Below are 23847 nucleotides of genomic sequence, written 5' to 3' on the forward strand. Positions count from 1 at the left end.
GTAACCCTTCTCTCTGGGGTGGAGGCAAGCGGACCACCTCCTTATCTGCAGTAGCAGGGAGGCCCCGCATCCCAGACCCCAATCTGACGGCCAGCACCTCCTCCCAGCCCCCCAGCCCTGACGGCTAACAGAACCGGGGTGAGTGAAGACCCCAAACCTCCCTACGCCCGCTCATATGTAGTGTTGCTGTGTGCTGTTCTAAAGTGCATTTAAAACACAGGAGAGCATGGTTCCTGCTTCCTCTCAGAGAGCAGCACGGCTCCTCCCGAAAACCCTTAGTGTCTATATGCATTTAAAATTGAGGGTAGGGCACCAGCGCCAGAGGTGGGTTGGAATACACCGACCATCCTCTGGATGCTGTAAAACGTGCCCACCCCCAAGGCCCTATATGTATGTGTTATGTGAGAGTGTGAGTAATGTGGGTGTCTAGGTTGCAGAATAAAATTGAGGCACAGGCGACCAAATTCACACTCCATTGGAGTGTGAATTTGTCCACACTCCAATGGAGTGTGAATTTGAGTGAATGTCAGATAGAAGCACTAAAAACCTTAGATAATGTGCTTGTGTGAATGGGTATGATCGGGTGAATGCACCAGTTGTAGAAAGCACTTTGAGTACTCAGTGAGAGTAGAAAAGCACTATATAAGAACCAGTACATTTACCATTTAAAGTCCTTTAATTTTCTTTCTTTGTTTTTTGAAATCGACAGTCCACCATATAATCCGGTGCGCCTTATGTATGAATTCTGGTCGTGCTTACTGACCTCAAACCGATTTTATGTGGTACAAAGCGCTCAAAAATCTGTCAAAAAACATTTTAGTATGACTTTGCTAAGCTACGAAGCCACAGGCTTGATGGATTGTCGGAGCATTACGGCTACCGTAGTCAGGAGCCTCGCGGAGTAATCTAGGTCCTAAACTCCGTCCATTTCAGGTCCCAAAGTCAAACAAACACTGCGGCATCACTGAGAGTTAAAAACTGTCTAAATTCTTTCATCTCTAATAAAATGATCAGTGTTGCTGCTTTACCAGGTGTAACAATTAAGTTTAACATCCAGGCATCCATGAAAACAGGATTTATTAAATTTAACAGAATTAGAAGTTAGCAGGAAGTTAGCTCGCTAGCTTCCACCTAAACATGATATAGCATGTTCTGATGTACAGCTCTGCTATCACTTCAAACATAAATGAAGACAGAAAACTAAACAGCAGTGACGTTTGTAGGGTTACTGAAGTTGGACTAGCTGGTATATAATGATGTGCAACATTATCACTAGCTACACAGCTATGTTAGCATAACATAAACACAGTGAAGCTGGAGGATGAACGCTAACTTTTTTCCACTCGATAAAAGTTAACGTGAGGGTTCCTGATGGTTAGGGACAAATGCAATCGCATGGCAGGATGCTGTAAATGGACCAAACTTCAGTCAGGAGAACAACTGAGATAATCCATCCACAATACGAGGTTAGTCATTAATATACTGCAACAACATGAGAATAGAGCTGCTGCCAGAGAATTCAGTATTAATAATTCAATGGTACAAAAGTGGAGGAAGCAAGAAGAATGAGTTGAGTAAAGTTTGACTTATCTGACTGCTTTGTTTGCTTAATGCGCCTTATAATCCGGTGCGCTTTATGGTCCGAAAAATACGATACTATTACTTGAGTAAAGAAGCAGTTCTTCAACCTTTGCAGGAAGATCTGTACTTATACTTAAGTTACCAGTGTGTGTACTTTATCCACCTGTGGTTGTAACATTGTAACACAACAGTAACACATTTAAAATGTGCTTATTGATGATGTCAATTTATTTTTACTGTACTCCATTTGACCTTTTGTGTACATAAATAGGTCAAAACACAACAACAACAATTAGCGAGCGGAAAAATTAAATAATGAGTGTGACATAAATAAAACAAAATAAAAAGTTATGGTAAAGCTTAATAAAGTTAACATAACAATAACAGTATTAAGTACATACGCTGCTGTTAACTTTTTAACAATAAAATTAAATATCCAAAAATATATTGACACAGTTACTCTTCTTTCTTTTTTTTTTTTACTGTGCCTTATTTAGCATTCAAAATCTTCCTTAAGCAAGTTAGAAAACTGGCTTCTCTAGTATTTGGTGCAGGGCAAGAAGTAGCTGTTGCTCAGCACACGGTACAGCCTCCCGCTCCACATGGCATACTCAAACATTTGTGGTCCACTGTAGAGGTAGGTGTACCCTGCAGAACAGAGATGCTACATGTTAGTGCTGCATAACAGACCAGAGGGATTTTTAAACATGTTAAAATAGCAATCATTCATTACATGTAAACTCAAAAGATAAAAACAGAAATATCAAAAACAGAAGTCATTGTCTCGTTTCAGTGGTCTTCAAGCCTGAATTGCTGCTCACCTCCTTGCTGCAGAGCTGCAGTCACTTTGGAGGTCATTCCCAAGAAGGTCTCATCCACCTGTTTGGGGAATCCTTTATCCATCTTCTTTGTGGCCTCATTATAACTGGGAAAAGAAAAATGTATTTAGATTCATCTAACATTTGTAATACAACTTGTAAGCTGCTGTATGGAAATCGGTTGCCTAATTTTCTCAGGTCTTAGTGGAACACACCTGTAGTATTCACTGCCTACAAAGAACAGAGTCTTCCCACTTTGTTCGTCATAGAGGGCCGCATCAACTTTCTTCACGGTTTTGGGCAGACCAAAGCTGGATATTGGTTTAGGATAGCCACTTACAAGATCATAGCCGCTGAAAGCCCACACCTTCTGACCTGTCAACAAATAAGAAGTAGACTTTATAGTAAAGCTATGTAAAGGCACAAAAATGCTGACTTCAAAGGAGTGCTGCATTAGGTGGACACTGGCAAAGCATACCTTTAAAAAGTAAGACACGGTCTGATTGTTGGCTCTCATAAGCAGCATCAATGTCAACAGGAGCATCGGGCCAGAAATTTGTGATGAGAGTTTGCTGAGGTGTGTTGCTCTGAGGGTGGTTGCGCCAGAAGAATCTGTGAAGACACACACAGAAAATGTACATTAATGTAAATGATCAGTCAGCAAATCTCAGTAGCTCAGGTATTCATGCATTTATTTTGTGATACCTGTCCTTGAAGAAGAGCATCTCTCCTCGCAGTGTGGCAACAGCATCCAAAACCATCGTTGAATCACAGGCATCAGGAGTAGTGGGGGCTGTAGGTCCAGGCATCTCTTCGTCATTTGGACCTGGAGGTAATTTAATAAATATCACACTGTTGTAAGTTGTAAAATTATTTATGCACAGGTTCTTCTAAGATTTTGGTCAACTCAAATATTTTTAATTGAATAAAACCAAAAAAAGAATTTAGCACTCACCATAGAGGGACTGGATGCCATTAACGTCATCCCGGGGAAGAACATAGGTGTCAGGGTTACTGTATGAGTACACTGGGTACATGAGAGCACCGGGGTCATTGGAGTGAGACAAGCCCAGAGAGTGACCAAATTCATGGGCAGCAACCATAAAGAGGACGTAGCCTGAAGTAGAAAACACAGAATGACAATTGGTTACAGCTAAGGATAACTCAGGTCGCACGCTACAGAGTAATAATTTGGACACCACAGTTCATAAAAGTAAACAAACTTACCTGTGTTTGAGCGGAACGTGAACGTTTCATCTTCATCAAAATGGGCATCCCCTCCAATGCCAGCACCGGGAGCAAATGCGTGGGCGAGAGTGCCATCAGGGCCATCAAAGGGGTAATAATCACCATGTGCTGTTAGAAGATAGTAGTTTCAGAGTTGGCCAAACAAAACACAGACACTAAAAAAGCTTAGTGTTCCTGACTGATAGGTGGGATGGTCATGTCTTGTGCAATAATACAATAAAAACGTTCAGTGATTATATTACTTAGTTTTTAGACTCACCCCGGCGACCAAAGGAGATCATAATATCAGCAATGCCACTGTAGATCCTTGTGAACGTCAGTGGAGTGACTTTGGCCCACACCTGCAGAGCTTTGTCTATGGAGTCATCCACCTCTGCCACAGACATGTCAGGTGTGTAGTTCTCTATCCTGCAGAGCACAACAATATCCAAGAAAATCATTAGTGTGGTCACATTTTCTCACGTTGTGTGTTACGTTGTGTCTTTAGATCATTCACCTGTATGTGAGGCTGTTTTTCTCCCATTTAGCGTTGTTATCAAAAGTGGAGAAACGAGCGACCTGTTCATCGGGAACCCCACAGCGGGGCTTCTTCATCATGGCCAAAGTGTCAGCATCCAGAGACCCGGTGATCTGGAGACCAAAGAATCTCTGCATCTCAGCCAGCTTCTTGTTCAGTGGGCTGATGCCCCTTCTGACAGCTGGACCCTCCTCCTCTGTGAGGTTGAAGAATTTCTTCAGGTAGTTCTGGAAGAGAGAAATATTCAGAGCTTTACACTCAAATATCTGTCAGCATGTTTAAGCTCAAGAAACAAGACAAATAACAACATGGGATGGACAATTAAAATAATCACAACGTTTGTCCACTCTGGCCTATGCCAAAAAATAAAAAACAGCCAAGTACACATACCTTTGCAAAACTTTCATCTTGCCCAGTAATCTGAGATACTGGCATGCAGTAAACTGCCACTGCCAGACCAAGCAGAATGCTCAGAGTCCAAGTCTTCATGCTTCCTCGTTGTGTGCAACTTGTGTCTCAGTACTGTGAGAAGCTGTTATATAGGCTGGAGTTTGGATGTGTTGAGTAACTACCTGCCGTCAGTGACTAACGAAATGCTCCTTTTATGGTGAAGAGGGGAACTCTGGCTTTGATTGCTCATGACGGTGTTACATGTACAAAAAAACCCAAAACACTGATGTTGAATCATTGTTGCAGTTTGCAGAGGAAATTGGTCATGAGATAATGTTTAGAAGAGCCCCAACATCTGTAATTATCAGAGTTTAGTTCATTTGATTTTTATTCAGATCTGACTTCCATATCCCACAGTGTGAAGAAAATCAAATTGATTTAATGATTTTATGAAGCTCACAGAAGCTCAGCTTTCAACTTTCAAGTTCTAGAAACAAAATTAAAACTACTCCTATTTTCAAGCTCTTGTGCAGAATTGACTTTATAGCTGATTTAAAGCAGATTTAAACACATATTTGAGGATTTTCTTTGTGTGTATTTGTTCCAGAATTATTACTATTTTTATCACTTTATTGTAATTTCGTTTCCAGAGCTAGTTTCCTTCTTAGCTGTAATTATTTAAAAATTCATTTTCTCAGTGGTAAATGGCCTGTATTTGTATAGCGCTTTACTTAGTCCCTAAGGACCCCAAAGTGCTTTACACTACATTCAGTCATTCACCCATTCACACACACATTCACACACCCATTCACACACACATTCACACACACATTCACACATGGTATTTGGTATCTGTATTTAAGAAGCTCAGAACAGTTATCACAGTTAGATGTTCTTGTCTCATTAAACACTTTCACCTGTGTTTTCTTGTAATGGATGTGTTAACATAAATTTAATATTCTGTCAAACACTGCATTGAGGAATTGGAAGTGTTTTTTTCACTATACACACTTTGGTTTTTGCACGATCCAACATGATTCCAAATGAAAAGAAGTATTTTGCCAGGAATTGGTCATGGAGGGTTTCAAGTGCTGCACATCACATACAGGAAAGGATGATTAATGTTGACTTTGCGACCATTGTGCAACCACATCTTCTACAATGAGCCACCTTTTGAGGTGCGCGGAACAAACCCGTGGACCTAGCTGAAGTTCTTGAAAAGCCTGTCCTTAATGCACACCATGTACTTTAAACGTGTGCCTCACACCAGAGCCAAGACAAGATCAGATTCACTTTACTTTGAGTACTCCAGGAGAGTAGAAAAGCGCTATATAAGAATCAGTCCATTTACCAGAAACATTAAAGTCAGTTTATTCTACACATTCAATAGTGCCCAACCGCATAACATTTTGGAAACTGGAAACTTTTTTTTTCTGTGAGTCGACTGCAGGTGGTTATTTTCCACCTTACCTGTAATTATCCCCAAACACTTTGTGTCAGTGTCACACAATACTGGACACAGGGATGAAGAGTTTTGACTTTATAAAGTAACGTTCAGCCTCAGGTAAATTAGGCAACAGCAGTAAAACGAGACATTCACACACACACACACACACACACACACACACACACACACACACACACACACACACACACATAGTGAATATGTTTCAACATAAAAGCAAAGATGTTTTTTAATCAGGAAAATTACTATTTTTCTTTGCCAAGTAAAAAATAAATCACTCTGATGGAACGACACACGCTTAAAATAAATGTTACGTTTGGCTGAATAGCTCTATATCACATGTTGATGTTTGTATAGAGAGATTTAAAATTAAAATTAGCAGCAAAATTAGATTAAAACACACATTTCAAATCATGAAAACTGTACAAATTCCAATATTACATCACTGTATTACACACTGAGGTAAGACTAACCACACACTAACCACTTCTCTGTTTTATACATTGTGGTCATTGCTGCCTTCCTTCACTTCACATTCCAGCAGCTCATTAACACGACTGATGGAGTGCACACGTTTTAAGTTGGAGTCGTATTTGTAGTCCAAGTTTCCCTTGAAGAAGTGCACAGATCCTGTGGGGAAATCAATATTCATTTAGAATTTGAAACTTAAAATGTATTGTGGCAAACTGTGTTTGCTGTATGGGGCAAGGACTGTCTGTGTACAGTGCATTCAAAAGTATTCATAATGAAAAGGTTTAAGTACCTTGGATAGTACTGCCTTGGTTATAAACCTTTATACCTTACATCTTTTTTTTTTACTCTATGTCTATATGCAAGTATTTTCCAATCACAGTTAGTGAAGATATTCTATTAATCTGAGAGTCAAACAGCAAAGGAGCAGAAAAATATCAAGTGTTAGTGTAAATGTACTGTAAATTTTGTTGGATTGAATTTCTTTTTATGAGAAATTGACATTTTAAAGGGCTGTAAAAGAAAAGTGATGTAAGTACCATCATAGAAGACAGCAGCATCTATAGGCATTGGGATCTCTGGCCACTGCTCCTCAACAGACATTGGTGATCCCTCCATCAACCTTTGTTGCTCGTTGTACCTACATTATCACATATAATAATAAAATATAATAGTGATTTTAGAAAAGCAGAGATTTCCATGGGAAGTGTGATAAACTACATGACTACTTTACTTAAAGCACCCTTTTGATGACAAATAGTCAAGTTGGTGAAAGCAGTTGATTCTGCAACCACTTGTAGTAGAGATGTGTAATTTTGTATTACATCAAAGCGTAAGCAGGAAGCCTGTCTGGTCTAGACTGGTTCTCACACAATGATGTTCTGTTTCTATGTGAGAAATAATAACAGTACTCACACATAGCCATACAAAATTCTTTAAAGTAAATTTTACTTTTTTTTTTTTAAGTTTTCAACAGAAGAGGACAGTCTGGATCTCATATATCTGATTGCTCTTTCATCTACTATCAGGAACACCCATCTATGTAAGATGCCAACAGTGGAAATAGTTTCCTGTCATCTCATTGCATAACGGTGATTCCAGTACATAAACATGTCTCACACCTCTCCATCTACATCAGTCAGTAAAGATGAAATGAAATGGTTAAAGATCAGACAAGTCTTGCTACAGTCCCGATCAAAAGTTTAAGACCACTTGTGAAATGGCAAAAAAATCATACTTTGCATATTTCAGTTTAAGCATTGTTTTCAATAAATTACACGCTCAAAAAATGTTTTGTCTCACTCCCATTTCTTCTTGCTGCATGCAGAAGCTCCACTTGGAACCTTATTAAGATCCAACCATGCAAAATATGATTTTTTGCCATTTTACAAGTGGTCTTAAACTTTTGATCGTGGCTGTATATTGTTTTTAACTATTTTATGTATGGTGATCTTTCACGTTTTGAAAGATGGCTAAAATTTCATGTATATAGTAGAACAATAACACTGAGTAAAGGTTAACGTATATGAAATGTTATTTAGGATACAAAATGTGTCATAACACATATCACAATATGATGGCTATCACATCTGAGTTAGTTATGATACAATTCATAGTATAACACATAGAAACATAGATAAACATAAATAACACCATTACTAATGATTTATAAAGCCTTTAAATTTCAATTCGCCTACATAAGTTTCACTTGCCATGAGTAAGACATATATTAGTAATTATCCTAAGATCCATGCATAGTAATATTGAGAATCCAGATTGTGCAGATGGTTTCACATCATCCTGCCATTAATAGACACCAAAGGGAGGACAAGACTTTTTTTGGTCCTTGGATATTTCAAATATAAGTAATAAAGCAGCTTTTTAAACACAGATTTCTATCTACTTATATTAGTCCAGTGTGGGCGTGACACAGATATAGATATTCTTTTGCTTTTTTCCAACTGGAATCCTGCCTTTTAGATTCTTCAGACATGTTTACAATCTTAAACGTGAAGTCTGATAAAGACAGCTTTTTTTCAGTTCCCAAGAACGTAACATACTTTCACAGATAGCCGTTTTACTACAGCTGAGGTTTTTTCAGAGGATCTGGTAACTGATGTTTGCTGCATTGTGAAAACCTACAAATGGTTTTAAAATTCAACCAATTTCTGTTATTTGTATTTACTTCCTTGGATAGAGTGAGTGACATCAGTGTATTTGTACCGCTCTTTTTTATTTGTTCTGTGTGAGGCTGCCACCAGTAGGTGGTCAGCATAAAGACTGAAAACGGGACTAAAGAGCTTTATGATCTTACATACCTCCAACACTCGTCACCAGTGAAGAACACAGTATAGCCCTCATCTCTGAAGTGAAGAGCAGCATCTACAGATTTTATTCTGGAAGGGAAGCCCAAGGTTGAGATGCTTCTAGGGAATCCTTCCTCAAGCTTTAACTGCCTCAGCATCCAGTACTGATTACCTGAAACAAAAACACTATAATAACACATGTTCACATGTATTTTAAATCTACTGCCAGACACTAAACCAATGGTTTTGTGGATGTTTTTTGTTTTTTTTTTACCCCTTTTTGTGTCTTTACCTTTAAAAAACACAACGACATTTTCCCACGTATTCTCATAAACAGCGTCCAAGTTGGCCGGTACAGTGTCTGGCCAAAGACTGCTAATCAAGGAGACACGCGTTTCATCAAATTCAGGATGTTTGCGCCACATAAACCTGAAAAGTAGGAAGGCTATCTCAAATGAATATTCAGTTTTTCAGTTCAGTTTTCCTGTAATCCTCGGACCAAAGAGACACACAGAGAGAATTATGTCCAAGACTGCACAGATTTACATACCTGTCTTTGAAAAACAAAACTTCCTGTTGTAGTTGTGTTACTGCATCAAAGGACAAATACGGATCACATTTGGTAGGTGTTTTTGGAGGAGGCCTTTTTGAGGTCAGTGAAGTAAAATTGGGATTGACTCCTGTACACAGCAGAGAGGAATAGAAAAGGACACTTGATTACCCCTGAAAATAAAATTTTTTAAAGGAACAAAGAAAACAAAGAAAAAGGAAACAAGAATAAAGAGAAAATTACTTGAAATGTTTGTTTTACTGTTTCTGTCATGTTTTACACCATGACGTCATTTTGCCATAATGATTTCAATCCGTCGTTCTTTAACCAAATTGTATTTAATCTTATAAGAAAACAAAATAAAACAATTGTTGTAGTTGTCTAATAATGTCTAAGACTAATAACAATAATAATAATAATGAGGATTAAAAAATACTTAAACTATTCAAAAGAAACAGAATAATCTAAAATATAACATATGAACGGATATTAAATAACTGATGGTGGCCAGTTTATAATGGTTTTGAGCAAATCAATATCACTGCAAGTTTTTGTGACACATAACAAAATTAAGCTTATGTGTGATTTCACTAAGGAAGATCTGTAATCACTGATCTGGCTGCTTTACTGGGTGATGAGCTTCTGTTCTGTTGTTTACATGTCTACAGCTTTCCCACACTGTCAATCTCAATATTCATGTTCTTAATCTAATCCAATCATCTTCTTGCCTGCCTCCTTCGAGCCAATCAACCTCTGCTTTTAGACCCTCTTTCTTACAACCCACCTCCTCCCCATCTCCATCACAGACACATTAACCAGACCTCCATTCAAGCCGGGGGGGTCCTGTTCTAACATCTAGTCTAATCGCCAAATATATTCATTTCTCTATTTCAATAAATTATGTTCAATTCTTCTAAATGACCTCTTGTTATTGAATTATTGCTGGATTGGATGTTTAATGCAAAACCAGCCATAATTCTTGTGGCTGTTCTTTTGTCAGTATTATTATTATTTTATGTGCAAATTTTCCATTTTAAAACTTCAAAGTTATTCTGAGGCTAGCGGGCTTTGCTTAATATCTTGTAATGAAACTGCGGCTCATGGTAAGCAACATTTCTGAGCTCAAGCATCGAAAGTATCCAGCAGCAACTCACCATACAGTTTTTGGATGTTTTTGACATCATCAAAGGAGAGCTGGGGCTCATAGTTGGGGTCAAAGTTATATGCTGGGTACATGATAGCTCCAGGATCAGATGAGTGGGACAAGCCAAGCGCATGGCCAAATTCATGGATTGCCACAGCAAACAGGTTGATACCTGGAGCAGGAGCGCACATCATGTTAGTACTCGTGTGATGCAGGAAGGCTGTAACACAAAAGTCCCACCCATGTTTCACTAAATCACTCCGGGTTAGGTCAAATTCAGTCACATTCAGTCCACCAAATATGTAACTTCTGTAAAGTGCACTGTATTTCAGTCATACAGCATCTTGACAATAAGCAAACAATTATGACGCACAAAACACACCTGCTGCTGCTTTATTACAAAAAGTTCATAAGAATGCAGGTACCACGTTAATTCTGTCTAGCTTCATGTTCAGAGAAAAATTTGTGACACATGTTTTTAAATTGTTGCTTTTTGGGGGGTTTTGCCCTGGTAATACCGGTAGAATTAAAACTCCAGTCTTCATCAGAATCAAAGTGGACATCTCCACCAATGTGAAGCCCAGGCATAAAGGCGTGAGCCAGGACTCCTCCTCTGCCATCAAAAGGTGAACTATCATTATGATCTGCAACAACACAGGGTGCTATTATTTTATTATTTAGTAAATCCTTTATGCCTCGCTTTACCATCTGCTTCATTATTATACATGAATGAGGAGAACAGTCTTCAAAGCTTACCTCCACTATAGAAAAAGATGTCAATGTCAGCCACGGTCATGATCCGGTTGCGAAATTTCAGAGGTGTGACGTTGGACCACAGCTTCCATGCTCTTCTAAAGACTTTCTGAGCCTTCAGTGCTGGGATGGGGAGTTTCTTGCTAACTGTTCTAATGATAAAAATTCACCATTAAATGGATTCACCTTTACTGATGTGACATATTGAATTTGAATGCTTTTTATGTTATTTTGAGAGACTGACACTCTTAAAATTCTGAACAGTCATTCATGGTATTCAAGCACTTAGCCCTTCTTCAATCTGCTGTCTCCTGCCATAACATAGCTGAAACCTGGTAGATCATTTATTACCCTGCTCTATTTTTTAACCAGTACTGAGTACAAACCAGTACTGAGATTTATAACCAAAACAGCATCAGACTCATGTTTGAGGCTAACATTCTGATCAGCCTCAGCTGTACTTTGTTAACAGCTAAGCTAGTTAACGCTGTGAACGCTAATCTTGTGAAGTGGCATTTACCATATTGACTACAGAAATCAGTTTTATTGTTTCTAACCTGTAGCTGATCCTCTTCTTCTTCCAGCGAACTGTTTCTCCAACTTGCTCCACATCTGACAGTCCACAGCGTGGCTTCTTCATCACTGCTAGAGTCTCTTCTGTGAGCTCTCCACTTGGAAGCAAACCAAAATACCGTTGCATCTCCTGCACCTTTGTCTTCTTATCACAGGATCCGGTTGTCGAATCATCATCTTTACTTATGTCGGTGGTCCTCTTCTGTCTTTCTGCCTTGGGCTGGTAGCCATAGAAATGCCGCAGATATTCCTGAAGAAAAATAACTGGTATTGCTAAAGTAAATCAGTTGAAATAAACATCTTTACTTTGCTGTGAAAAAGTGTTTCCCCCCTTCATCATTACCTTTTTTTGCATTTTTGACACACTTAAATAACAGTTCACTTAAAGTTATAACACACCTGCCCATCACGCCTTAGCTGCTGCTAGCCAGTGTTAACAAAACTTTCTATGAAGTGGATCTGACACTGCGGTGCTCTGAAACTTTGCAAATATACTCTCATATGATGTGAGAATGTGGCGTCATTTGGTGAAGCAGACCCTTCTCAATTGATAAACCATACACTAGGTATAATCCTTCATATGTTGAAGTTCTGTTCTCCTCCACCTTTGGGGTATTACTGTATGTGGAGTATGTGGCTAGTCTCTAACCAGATATATAGGATGTGATTAGGAAGAATGACGATGTCAATCATTGCCACTGTATTCAAGATGGTGGGGCAACATGGTGGCTTCCACAAACTGGTGCCCACTCCTGGAGGAGTTAATTCAGAATGTATTGCTGGTAGTTACACACTAGTCAATGAATATTTATGAGTATAACAACCTGTATTGTATTTTTAACAACTGAGTTTATCATTAAAAAACTATATTTTGTATTCACCTATTTTTTTGTCTAACATCAAAATTCATTTGATGATCTGAAACATGTAAATATGACAAATACACAAAAAATAAGAAATGATGGCTGGGAAAATGCTTTTTTTCCATAGCACTGTATAAAGTACAAATGTTCACACATTGCCATTGTTGCTGTTGAGGAACACAAATGCGCAACCAGGCCTGAAGTAACATTTTTACAGTAAGAATTCCAGAAATGTTCTCAGACCTTTAATGATAGCACCGTGCAGAAACACTTTAGCACTCATGTAACTGCAGGTGTCAACATCAGACACACTCAGACTTACCTGTGTACAAGTACCTGTGTTTCATACTCTGCCTCAGTAGAATCATTGTTATTAATATTATTAAAACTCCATAGAAGGACGCAGGAGCACACATCAAATTTATCTTTAAAATTGGTAGTAAGTAAATGGTTCATAAAGGATTTGATAAAGATGTCTTTTAAAGTTTGTTTGAAATAAAGCGTAAAACTTTCAAATGTACTTCATAAAATAGTAAAAATTCTGTTATTGAAATCAGCTTCAGCATGAACATGACAAGTGTTCTAACAGTGTTATTTATTCACTGCTGCTGTCTCCTGACTGCTTGTGTTATCTTGCAGTCAATGTTTTCTTCAGAGGTGGTTCACAGGCATTCACAGGGCACCCTCATAAAGAATCATTATCAGTGCACCACATTTTTCCTCGGGCGAGGCATCAAAGGTGAAGAAGACAAACCAAAAATGAATTAGTTATCCAATCAAGTCACTATATCAAAGAGATTTCTAACAACTTATTATTTAAAAGAGAGAAAGAAGAGTTGGTTGGTTTAAGTCATTAAAATAATTAACTGTGTGCAATAATCTAAAACTATGATCTAATTATATATTATGAAGCCGACTCTATTCAGTTTATTAAAAAAAACTTAAATTCAAGTCCAGGCAGGATCATTTATCAATATTAACTTAACTAGTTTCTTAACTAAAAAGAAATATAAAAAAAATATAGTAGAGCACAGATGTACAGTATAGTATTACTTGAAAAAAGTGTTGATAGTATAATCTGCACAAATTGTCAGTCAGGTATAACTGCATGTCCTGCCCATACACACTGAAATTAGGTTATTGACTTTCTTCACAAAATGTCAGTTTGATAATGTTTTACTCCTTGAAATACACAGTGACCAGGCCCCACATACAGCAAATTCCTACAAGCAGCAGTCAATATTGCACTTGAAGTAGACAATAAAGTGGGGTTCCAGATTAAACCCCTCTATGAATAAAACAACAATATCGCAGTGCAAAGACCTACAAATATAGCAGCATGCCTTCTTTTCTTTTTTTTTTCTTTTTTCTTTTTTGTTACAGGGATCGTATCCTTCCAAAAATGCACAATACCTCTGCAAACTCTTGGTCAGCTGCAGATGGTCCAGGAGGAGGTTTCTTTGGCAGATCTGCTATCCGGAGAGGCAAAGCCATCATTAGAGTTTGGCTGGACATCACAAGAGTCAGGAAATAAAACCAGAGCATCTTGTTTAACTGTCAAGTATCCCAGCAAGTCAGTATGTGTTTGAGATGCACAGCTGCTGATATACAGTGCTGTATGCAAAGCTGTGGCATGGGTCACATGTTAATTATGTGCTCTTGTCCCAACAAGAACAGGAAGGTGTTTCAGTACACAGCATGGTATTCCAGAAAGTTTCTTCAAAGAAACACCAGAGCCCTTATTTATAAAGCTTCTCAGGAAAGGGTAGGAAAACAGTCCTAACTGCCCAAAATTCTTTTGTATTCATTCTGCTTTTTTATCAACATTCCTGCCATAGTAGCTGCTCCTATCACATCCTGCAAAATTAAAATCACAACGGATGCTACAAAGATTAAATTCAAAATTCTTTAGAATGACTCCGTTAAGCATAATCTTGCTATGGTATCTGCATAACACTGTCCATGCTACAAAGAAGAACTCCTTTCAGTTCCTGAGTTGGATAAAGTTCCAGGTAAAGCTGTTCAAATCTGAGACGCTACTACTCTCATATCATATCTCATATCTGTGTAATTTGTGTATATACTGTATATTCGGTGTATTTATTATCTCACTCTTATTGCCTGTTTATGCCCTGTCCTTATCTTCAACGTCATGCTGCTCTGTTGTATGTTAACTGCCCCTTGGGGATAAATAAAGTCTTTCTGATTCTGATTCTGATATCACCACACTGAATAGGTTTTACTTGACTTGCCAGGGAACCAAAGCATCATGATTGGACAATGCAAATTATTATCCAGTTTTTCTTGTCCATAAAACCTTACACATATTATAATATCATTTGTGTGTTTTCTTTTTGTTTAATTAATCCATTATCCATGAATTTGCATATTTGAAGCGCTACGGAACATCCATTTAATCATCGCGGTTAACCGAGAGTCAACAAGAGGCATGCATTAATTATAGTACTTACCTTTACTGAAATGTCTGCCAGTTGGAAAAACAGCTATGCTGTTATCCTGCATTGCTTTTATTTTTGTGCGCATGTCTCCTTTAAATAAAGAAAATGATAATGATGTCACAAATAAGACAATAAATCAGCTGAAGTGGAAAAAAAATGATGTGAATGTAAGGACATGTATAGATTATGTGTCATATTAAAATTTTTGGCTAATGTTGTTGGAACATCAAGCTGACATTTTAAAAGGATTAACAATTCTGAAATAAAGTCAAATTTAAATGCACATGTCACTGTCAACGGGCGCCGACTGTGCGAGAGCGTGAAACAGAGGTGTGGACACAGAAGGAGGCGGAGCAGACTTAGACCAAAAGCAAACTGTTTTATTTAGGCCGGTAAACATGAAAAACACAGGTGAACACAGGAGCGACAGCTAACCTGTAACCAGTACTGGGAAACATAAATAAGATAACTGTGACTAAACATCATAACTGTGATAACAATGACTCGACGTGGTAACACAGACGTTGTGACAAAGACAGAATAGAACACAGACTAAATAAACACAAGGGGAGATCAGGGGAAGTGGAAACACAAGAGGAAACAGCTGACACAAATGAACATAATGACACCACAGGGGAAGTGTAAAAGTAAGCACATTCAAGAAGGGAACACTAGACTTTCAAAATACAACAAGAAACACAGAGACGTAGGCATGGGAGCACAAACTAGACAACATTAAACACACAGGCACGAAATACATGACAGACCACCCAGAGAAGACCAGAACAGACTTACAGAAGAGGACATATAGATGGACCTAAACTAGAATAGACTCATCTAAAACCTAACTAATAATGCAACACCAGAACTACACATATATTTATAAGAAAACACAATTTACAAAAAGCACTCAAAATGCTGGGTCAGACCCAGCCCCTGACAGCACAAATGTTTGAACAGTGACTCAGTGTTTGGTTGATTTTGATTGCTGTTATCTGCTGATGTTATTGTGTTGCCACAAGATAACGCTGGCTATGTGGATACGTTTAGAGTAATTGCTTTCTTGAGAAATTAGTGTAGTGTAGTCTGAAATGGGCGCCAAGTGTAACTTGACCTGGAGAGCTTTGCACAAGAATTCCAATGTGCATGGACTGTTGGTCCTATGCGCCAATGGCAAATAAAAATCTTGAATCTTGAACTGGCAGAGATTCACAGGACAGAAGTGATGAAAAATGTTTTGCTTCAGGTAAGCATTCAAAGGGGAAGACAGAGCAGAAATAAATTAGTCGTCTAATTCAGTTATTATACTTACTTGTTCATTTCTCAAATTTTTACTTAATTGAGTTTCGTCAACAAAAATACGTAACTGTTCCCCTGTAATATTAGAAAATTTCCTGGCAGCTCCATTTGCTCACATTAAAGTGTTATTTCACAGTGTCTGTGACTGCAATCCAATAGTTCCTTATTGTAACTTTATGTTACAATGCTTTTAGCGATTTGCTTTTCATTTGACTTTATTTCAGTGTTCAAAGTGGAGTCTCCAGTAAGAGTTTATTATAACTGCATGTCTTATCCCCAATTTCAGGTTTCTTGCTTTCTTGAACAATAACAGTGTGCGAGTTTGGCATGAGTCAGTCACTGCTTGCATCACACACGACTCATTTTAAAAACTGCCACTGTTGACAGCAGCACGTTTCTTGCTAAATATTGTTCTTGGCCCCATAAACACTGGAAACCACGCACCACAGTATAAACACAAAGCAACAATCATCAAAGTACTTCAAAGAGTCCATACGATACTAACAACAAAATCAATAATTGTAGGGCTATGATTATTACTTTTGATCATTTAAATACATTTTGCAAGCAATTAATGTGCAGTGATATAGTGCTGTTATTACAATGAAAGACTGCAGCAGCACTTACAATAAATTACTGACAATGTTGTTATTTTACAGTGTATCTAGTGTAAAGTGTCACAGTATGATACTGTCAGCTGATTGTTGTCATTGTAGTGTTCTTGCTTTGTTTTTTTAAACTGTAACAACATATCAGCTTTAACATAACTGCTTCACTATGTGCATCCCATAATTATACTACTGCCGCTGTATTCATTTTAACAGCTACGCTGAATGTGAACACAGGCCGGATGTGATTCATCACTACAGTAATCTTGGCTATGTTTGCACAATACCAGTTAAACCCTAACACAGGGACACTGGAAACCACAACACACATCCATGGGAGTCAGAATGTAAAAACTAAAAAAATAACAATAATAGTTCTATCAGTGTTTCTTCTTTTCTCATTATTTTTTATTTAAGCCCAGCTGGAAAAGTTAAAATATTATTCATGAACAGACATAGAACAACTGCACATGTATTCAGTAATAAAAAGTGTGTCAGGTTCCTGGATGACGTCAAAGCCAGCAGACTTGCTGGAGGTGCTCTCAGCTCTTTTTAGCTGTTGGGCATTTGCAGCAACTCAGGCATTCCCAACATGAGTCATCTCGGCTTGACAATGCCTCACCCAGAAGTAATCTGTGGGACGCCCACCTGAACCGGCACCACAGCCACCATGCCAGCCAGCTTTTGAGGAGCAATTACTGAGTCAGAGGAAATGGGAAACTTGGGAAAAGTTGTCTGTGAAGGTTCTCAGTCATCCAGGTCATCGTAGTCAAAGGAGCTTGCAAAGAAAAGCGTCTGGACTTCTTTAAGTTACTTGAAGACGTTTCACCTCTCATCCGAGAAGCTTCTTCAGTTCTAAGGTCAAATGGTGGAGAGTCCCAGATATAAACCTAGTGGGAGTATCCCCCCACAGAGGGGGACAAAAGGACCCCCTGATGATCCTCTAATCGCCTGAGCCAAGGTGTGAAACTGGGTGTGGGTCCCAATCAGCCAGAGTTTCGGGTGTGTTCATTGTGAAACCTGGCCCCACCTTATCATGCGAATTCCTGAGGTCAGATGGCCCAGGATGTGAGTGGGCGTTAAGGCGTCTGGGAAGGGATCTCAAAACTGGATTATAGATGGCAGAGAGTTGGTGTCGTAAACCCCCGCCTCTGTTCAAAGATGGTCGCTCACAGTGGACATAGATGGCTTCTTTCACTCCTCTTTCAAACCATCTGTCCTCTCTGTCCAAAATGTGAACATTGGCATCCTCGAAAGAGTGACCTTTATCCTTAAGATGCAGATGGACTGCTGAGTCTTGTCCTGTGGAGGTGGCTCTTCTGTGTTGTGCCATGCGCTTGTGAAGTGGCTGTTTGGTCTCTCCAATGTAGAGGTCTGGGCATTCCTCGCTGCACTGTACAGCATACACCACATTGTTAAGTCTGTGTTTTGGCGTTTTGTCTTTCGGGTGAACCAGTTTTTGTCTGAGCGTGTTGCTGGGTCTGAAATGCACCGGGATGTCATGCTTGGAGAAAACTCTCCTAAGTTTTTCTGATACACCGGCTACATAGGGGATGACAATGTTGTTGCGTCTGTCCTTCTTATCCTCCCTCGCTGGTGTCTGGTCTTCTTTTCTGTGCCTCTTTGCTGACTTTTGGGAAAAGTTGTAAATCACGCTCATTAGGGCTCGATTACACATCATGATACTGGCTCAGATATCTTCTTGCTGTCCCCACAGGCTTAAACCTCTTCTTGTTGTTCTTTGGAAATATCTGGTGATTGATCCTGATTTAAAGTTAGCCCTTTGTCTAACTGATAGTATATAACATGTGTTACGAATGCATGGTGCACATTCTGTTGCGCATGACTTTGAGAAAGATGAACATATGGAAATAATTTATAGTTCTTTCTTTCTGACAGTATAACAGAGACTATTTAGAACTATCTGTATTTATTTAACGTCAGCTATTAATATGAAAAAGAGTCTTTGAAACTTGAAAGAAACAGAGAAATTATACATCCCAGCCAACAGGATAAGAGTGGGAATTTTTACAGACTGCTCACTTCAGTTGAGTGGTGTTTTCGCCTCTCTGTCACCACACTAGTGGTGCCAGATGTATCCATAAAACTTAGTGGAATTCCCCTATGGGTCTTTTTACAGCTTATGATGAGGATAATATGACAGTTTCTTCAGTAACATTCCACATACCACAACCCAACTGAAAATGAGCTGACTCTAGAAGGATACCTCAATACCACAGTGTTTGTGGATGATACCCAAACACTTATTGTCACAACGGGACTGCACGGACTCACGAGCAAGCTCTAAGTTTTGAAAACACAAGTCTTTATTACAGCAACACCAGGTGATCTATTTACAAAGGTGAGGGGAAAGCCAGGCTCCGGGGGTCCACACACAAATGGGGAAAGACGCTGAAAGTCCACACACACTCCATCCACGCTTCACGCTCCTCTTCACAGGAGCCCACAGGTGAGCTCCGCCCAGGCAGAGAGAGGAGGGAGAGAGCAGGAACAAAAATGAAAATAAAAACATATGTAGCCATACTGAGCCGACCGGGTAGGCACAGGGACCCTGACACTTATTCAGTGAAGCTGAAGTTGTAATTATGACCTGAGGTTATAGTTATGTTGTAATATAGAATATAACAGTCCATTCAGAAGTGTCAAGCAAAGCTGACCATCAAGTACAATGCAGTCAAATAAATGTGGGCACACTGACCTACTTGCGTGCTGTTAAATATCAGGATTTAACTCATCTTCCTTGCAAAATTAATTTAAAGAAAATGGAATTAGATGTATCCAATTTAACAGTAAGAGGTCTTAGACAGTTAAAATATTGGGCAAAAGACAACATCAAAGAAGACACTGTTCTGGCTCGGTATTTGGACAAGGACATTTTTGGAGTTTCCTCATTAGTGTGTTTATAAATCAAAGAAAAAGTGAGACTTTGTGCCAGGCCTTAACTACATCCTCACTCAGTTTGTGCTTATATCTGGATGGGTTGTAAAAGTGTCCCGATATCAAAAATCAAGGGTAATGTGCAGAGCTTTATTAACTACAGATATAAAGTTAATGAGTCATATCCTGAAGCTATGTGAAAGACTTGTTGAATCTAGGTTAAGGAGAGAGGTGACAATCAGCAAGCAGCAGCATGGCCTAATGCCAAGAAAGAGCACTACAGATGTGATGTTTGCCTTATGAGCATTGATGGACTATAGAGAAAGTCAGGAGTAGTTGCACTATGTCTTTTTGGATCTACACAAAGCATATGATAGGGTGCCAAAAGAAGGACTGTGGTAGTGCGTGAGCAAGACAGGAGTGCCAGAGAAGTATGTGAGACTGGTGCCGGACATGTTTGAGGACAGTGCTGAGGTGTGCGATCAGAGTGACAGATGGGTTTTCAGGTTGGGCTGATAACATCAGAGATCTGCCCTGAGTCCCTTCTTGTTTGCAATGTTGATGGACAGGCTGACAGATGAAATCAGGCAGGAGTCTCCACTGACTATGAGTTTCACAGATGACATAACAAACCCTGGTGAAGCTAGGGAATGGTTTTAGAGAGCCTGGGGAGGTGGAAGTATGTACTGGAGAGAAGAGGAATGAAATTCAGCATAAGTGAGATAAGATTTTCACCGTGAGTGAGCAGACAAGGCTGAGATGACTTGGACATGTGCAAAGGAGGGATAGTGGATAAACTGAACAAAGGATGGTGATTATGGAGCTGCCAGGCAGCTGAAAAATAGACCTCACAGGAGGTTCATGGATGTAGTGAAGGAGGATATGCAGAAGATGCTAGAGATTGGTTGAAATAAAGGCAGATGACTGACTGAGGCAACCTGTAAACACAAAAACAAGAAGGTTGCTTTTGAGGTATGTTTCTAGGTTATTGTTCATCTATACTGTAAAGTGTTTTCTGAACCTGAATTTGAGCAAAACATAAACTTCCAAACTGACTGTGATACTTCCTATGGCAGACACAGCATAAATAAACTCCTGTGAGCCAGTTCCATTGGAAAGGATATCACATCATCACACTGCCCATACAAGTTTGATGGTGTGATATACTTTAGATCGTCTTAGTATTCGGTAGTATAGAATTTAATCTTGATTTCTTCCTTACAATGTTTTTGCATGACCAATCTGACAGCTTATGTAATCTTGCCTTTCTGTTCTTGAGTATTGTTTGTGTTTTGAGGTAAATTGACTGTAGTTATATTTATAAGGAAATCTCTCAATTTCTGACTTTAGTTGCCTTCCATGGGATTCCTGGCCTAGTTTTCCTGAGCTGCCTTTTAATGAACAAATCAAAGTCCTGATTAGGCCTTGAGTTAAGTTTATGCTGCAGACAGCTGTGTTTGTTTGTTTGTTTTTTGTTTGTTTGTTTTGCCCGATATTGGTCTTTAATTCTTGCCTCAACACATTTTGGAAACTCATGTTTCACACTTTGCATCAACTCGGGTCCTTTCATCACCTTAATGTATCATGAATTAAGAAGAAAACTTGTCACAGTTGACTATCATTGTCATATACTAGGTTATGTTAGTGTTTACATTGAGCCGTGGTGTATTGCGGCTTTACGCCATCTGATATGCTTTTGCGGCAGGGTGGCCTAGTGGCAGTTTTTTTGATGCCGAGCACATGTTCAATAAAGCAGCGTTATAAGGAGAGCTAGCGAGTGGCCATTCTACAATCATACTTCGTAACTGTCAGTTTTCCAATTACTCATCTGCAGCCCAGCTGCCAATAGAGCAGTAGTCCATGTATTGTGGTGTGCTACACAGTCAAAATTATAATAATTGTGTCACTGTCACCTTGGACATGATTATATATGGCAACGCCACATCACACATCCTGTACTATCCTAAATAGTCCTTCATCAATTGCTGACCTTTTTAGAGACTAATGGAATCAGTGAGAAATTCTGGGTTTAAACCGCGCCACAGTACCGAGACAGCGCTATTAAGAGTTTTTAATGAACTGCTTTTAACTGCTGATTCAGGGCGCTCAGTGGTCCTAGTTTTATTAGACTTAACGTCGGCTTTCGAAACGGTTGATCACAATATTCTCCTGGCAAGGCTAGAACATGTAGCTGGACTTATAGGTAATGTCCTTTCATGGTTTAAATCATACTTATCTGAGAGGTCTTTCTCCGTCACAATGAGGAAATACTCTTCCTCTTCTGCCCCTTTCCGTTGTGGTATCCCCCAGGGCTCGGTGCTAAGTCCTACATTATGTTCTTTGTACATGCTGCCCTTGAGACTCATTTTCAGAAAGCATAATATCTCGTTTCACTGCTATGCTGACGACATCCAAATCTACTCCACCCAGAATCAGGATGTCCAGTCCTCATTAGTGCCTTTGTTCAACTATCTGCGGGAAGTTAAAGATTGGCTATTACAAAACTCTCTAACTCTAAATGAAAATAAAACGTAAATTATTGTTTTTGACAGTCCCATTCCCCTGGACCAGCTAACTAATACACTGGGGTCTTATGCCAGCCATCTCTCTTATACTGTTAGAAATCTTGGAGTGGTCCTGGACAGCTCACTCAAGTTAGACAAACAAGTTGCCTCAGTTGTGAAAACGAGTTTTTACCAGCTACGTCAAATCTCCAAAGCAAAGCCCTATATTCCACATAAAGACCTTGAAAAGCTTATCCATGCCTTCATTACTTTGAGACTAGACTATTGCAATTCTCTGTACACGGGCCTCCAATTCTCTCTCCTCCAGTGTTTGCAATTAGTTCAAAATGCCGCAACATGCCTCTTAACTGGCACCAGAAGGCATGATCCCATCACCCCAGTTCTAGCCAATCTACACTGGCTCCCTGTTAAATACCATATTAAAATCCTTTTGTATACTTTAAAATTTTTAAATAACCTGGCACCCAGTTACCTAACAGGCCTTCTCAACGTGTAGAGCCCCAAGAGAGCGCTCAGATCCTCTAACCAACTGCTCTTAGTGCAACAAAGGCCCCGACGAAAGACTAGAGGGGACCAAGCTTTTGCAATTGCTGCACCCAAACTCTGGAATAATCTTCCTATCGATGTCCGCATGTCAGACTCCATTCAATTGGAATCTAGCTTTTGAAGCAAATTAGTTTGGACTTCCACCTGGTCTGCAGATGTGCTGTGTAACTGTAACTATAACTGTTTTTAAATGTTTTTAACTGTTCTTGTTGCCTTTGGTGTAATCTGCTTTGCTACCTTGTGTGAAGCAATTTGATGGACACTGTCCTTTTTAAATGTGCTATAGCAATCAAAGATTGATTGATTGGTTGATACTGAAAGTCAAATTCCTCCGTGTAAACTACGCTGAGAAGAAAGACAAGTATCTGTTTTGTTTTTGTTGTTGTTGCTGTTTGTTTTTTATGGACACATTTGGGCTGTGTGTTACTGATCAAGCACTTAGCGCGTACAGAGCAGTAAAGAAAAGGTGAAACCAGCTTTACACTAAGTTCAGACACTTTATTCAGAGATGCCGTTTTACATTAATATTACTATAACTATGCCAAATTTTTATGACATGTGGCTGAACTGCTTTTTTTGGCGCATGCTCTGCCACATACAAACACAGACACACACCTTTATTAGATTTCTGGAACCTGTTGGCACTTCACTGAAACAGGCTCAAGTGACTAACAAAGGACTTGTTGACTAATGGAGCAAATCAGTGACCTCAATCAGCGCAGAAAAGTGGTGACACATTTTGAGATTTGTCACCTTCTTTAACCCAGACCAAGCCTTCTTTTACTATTATGCCTTACACAGAGGTACAATAACAAACATTCTTCCTCAATGTA

General features: G+C 39.1%; 2 protein-coding genes across 2 annotated transcripts; both read right to left on the minus strand.

Moving 5' to 3' along the window:
- Positions 1 to 862: 862 nt before the first annotated feature.
- On the minus strand, positions 863 to 4684 carry LOC146378616 (collagenase 3-like). The gene is made up of 10 exons (XM_084941485.1): positions 4555 to 4684; positions 4144 to 4391; positions 3907 to 4055; positions 3627 to 3755; positions 3355 to 3516; positions 3105 to 3225; positions 2878 to 3011; positions 2615 to 2774; positions 2403 to 2506; positions 863 to 2229 (listed from the first exon to the last, which is right to left on the minus strand). The coding sequence occupies exons 1-10, from the start codon at positions 4651 to 4653 to the stop codon at positions 2120 to 2122; spliced, it is 1416 nt and encodes a 471-aa protein (XP_084797611.1). The 5' UTR covers positions 4654 to 4684; the 3' UTR covers positions 863 to 2119.
- A 1618-nt stretch (positions 4685 to 6302) lies between these two features.
- Positions 6303 to 14247, minus strand: LOC146378617 (matrix metalloproteinase-18). Its single transcript, XM_084941489.1, has 10 exons — positions 14093 to 14247; positions 11801 to 12066; positions 11247 to 11395; positions 11009 to 11134; positions 10501 to 10662; positions 9347 to 9476; positions 9089 to 9225; positions 8809 to 8968; positions 7030 to 7130; positions 6303 to 6649 (listed from the first exon to the last, which is right to left on the minus strand). The coding sequence occupies exons 1-10, from the start codon at positions 14222 to 14224 to the stop codon at positions 6516 to 6518; spliced, it is 1497 nt and encodes a 498-aa protein (XP_084797615.1). The 5' UTR covers positions 14225 to 14247; the 3' UTR covers positions 6303 to 6515.
- Positions 14248 to 23847: the final 9600 nt, after the last annotated feature.

This window comes from Perissodus microlepis, chromosome 10, assembly GCF_051167445.1.
Source record: "Perissodus microlepis isolate ML-2025 ecotype Zambia chromosome 10, ASM5116744v1, whole genome shotgun sequence".
In the NCBI taxonomy this organism is placed as follows: Eukaryota; Metazoa; Chordata; class Actinopteri; order Cichliformes; family Cichlidae; genus Perissodus; species Perissodus microlepis.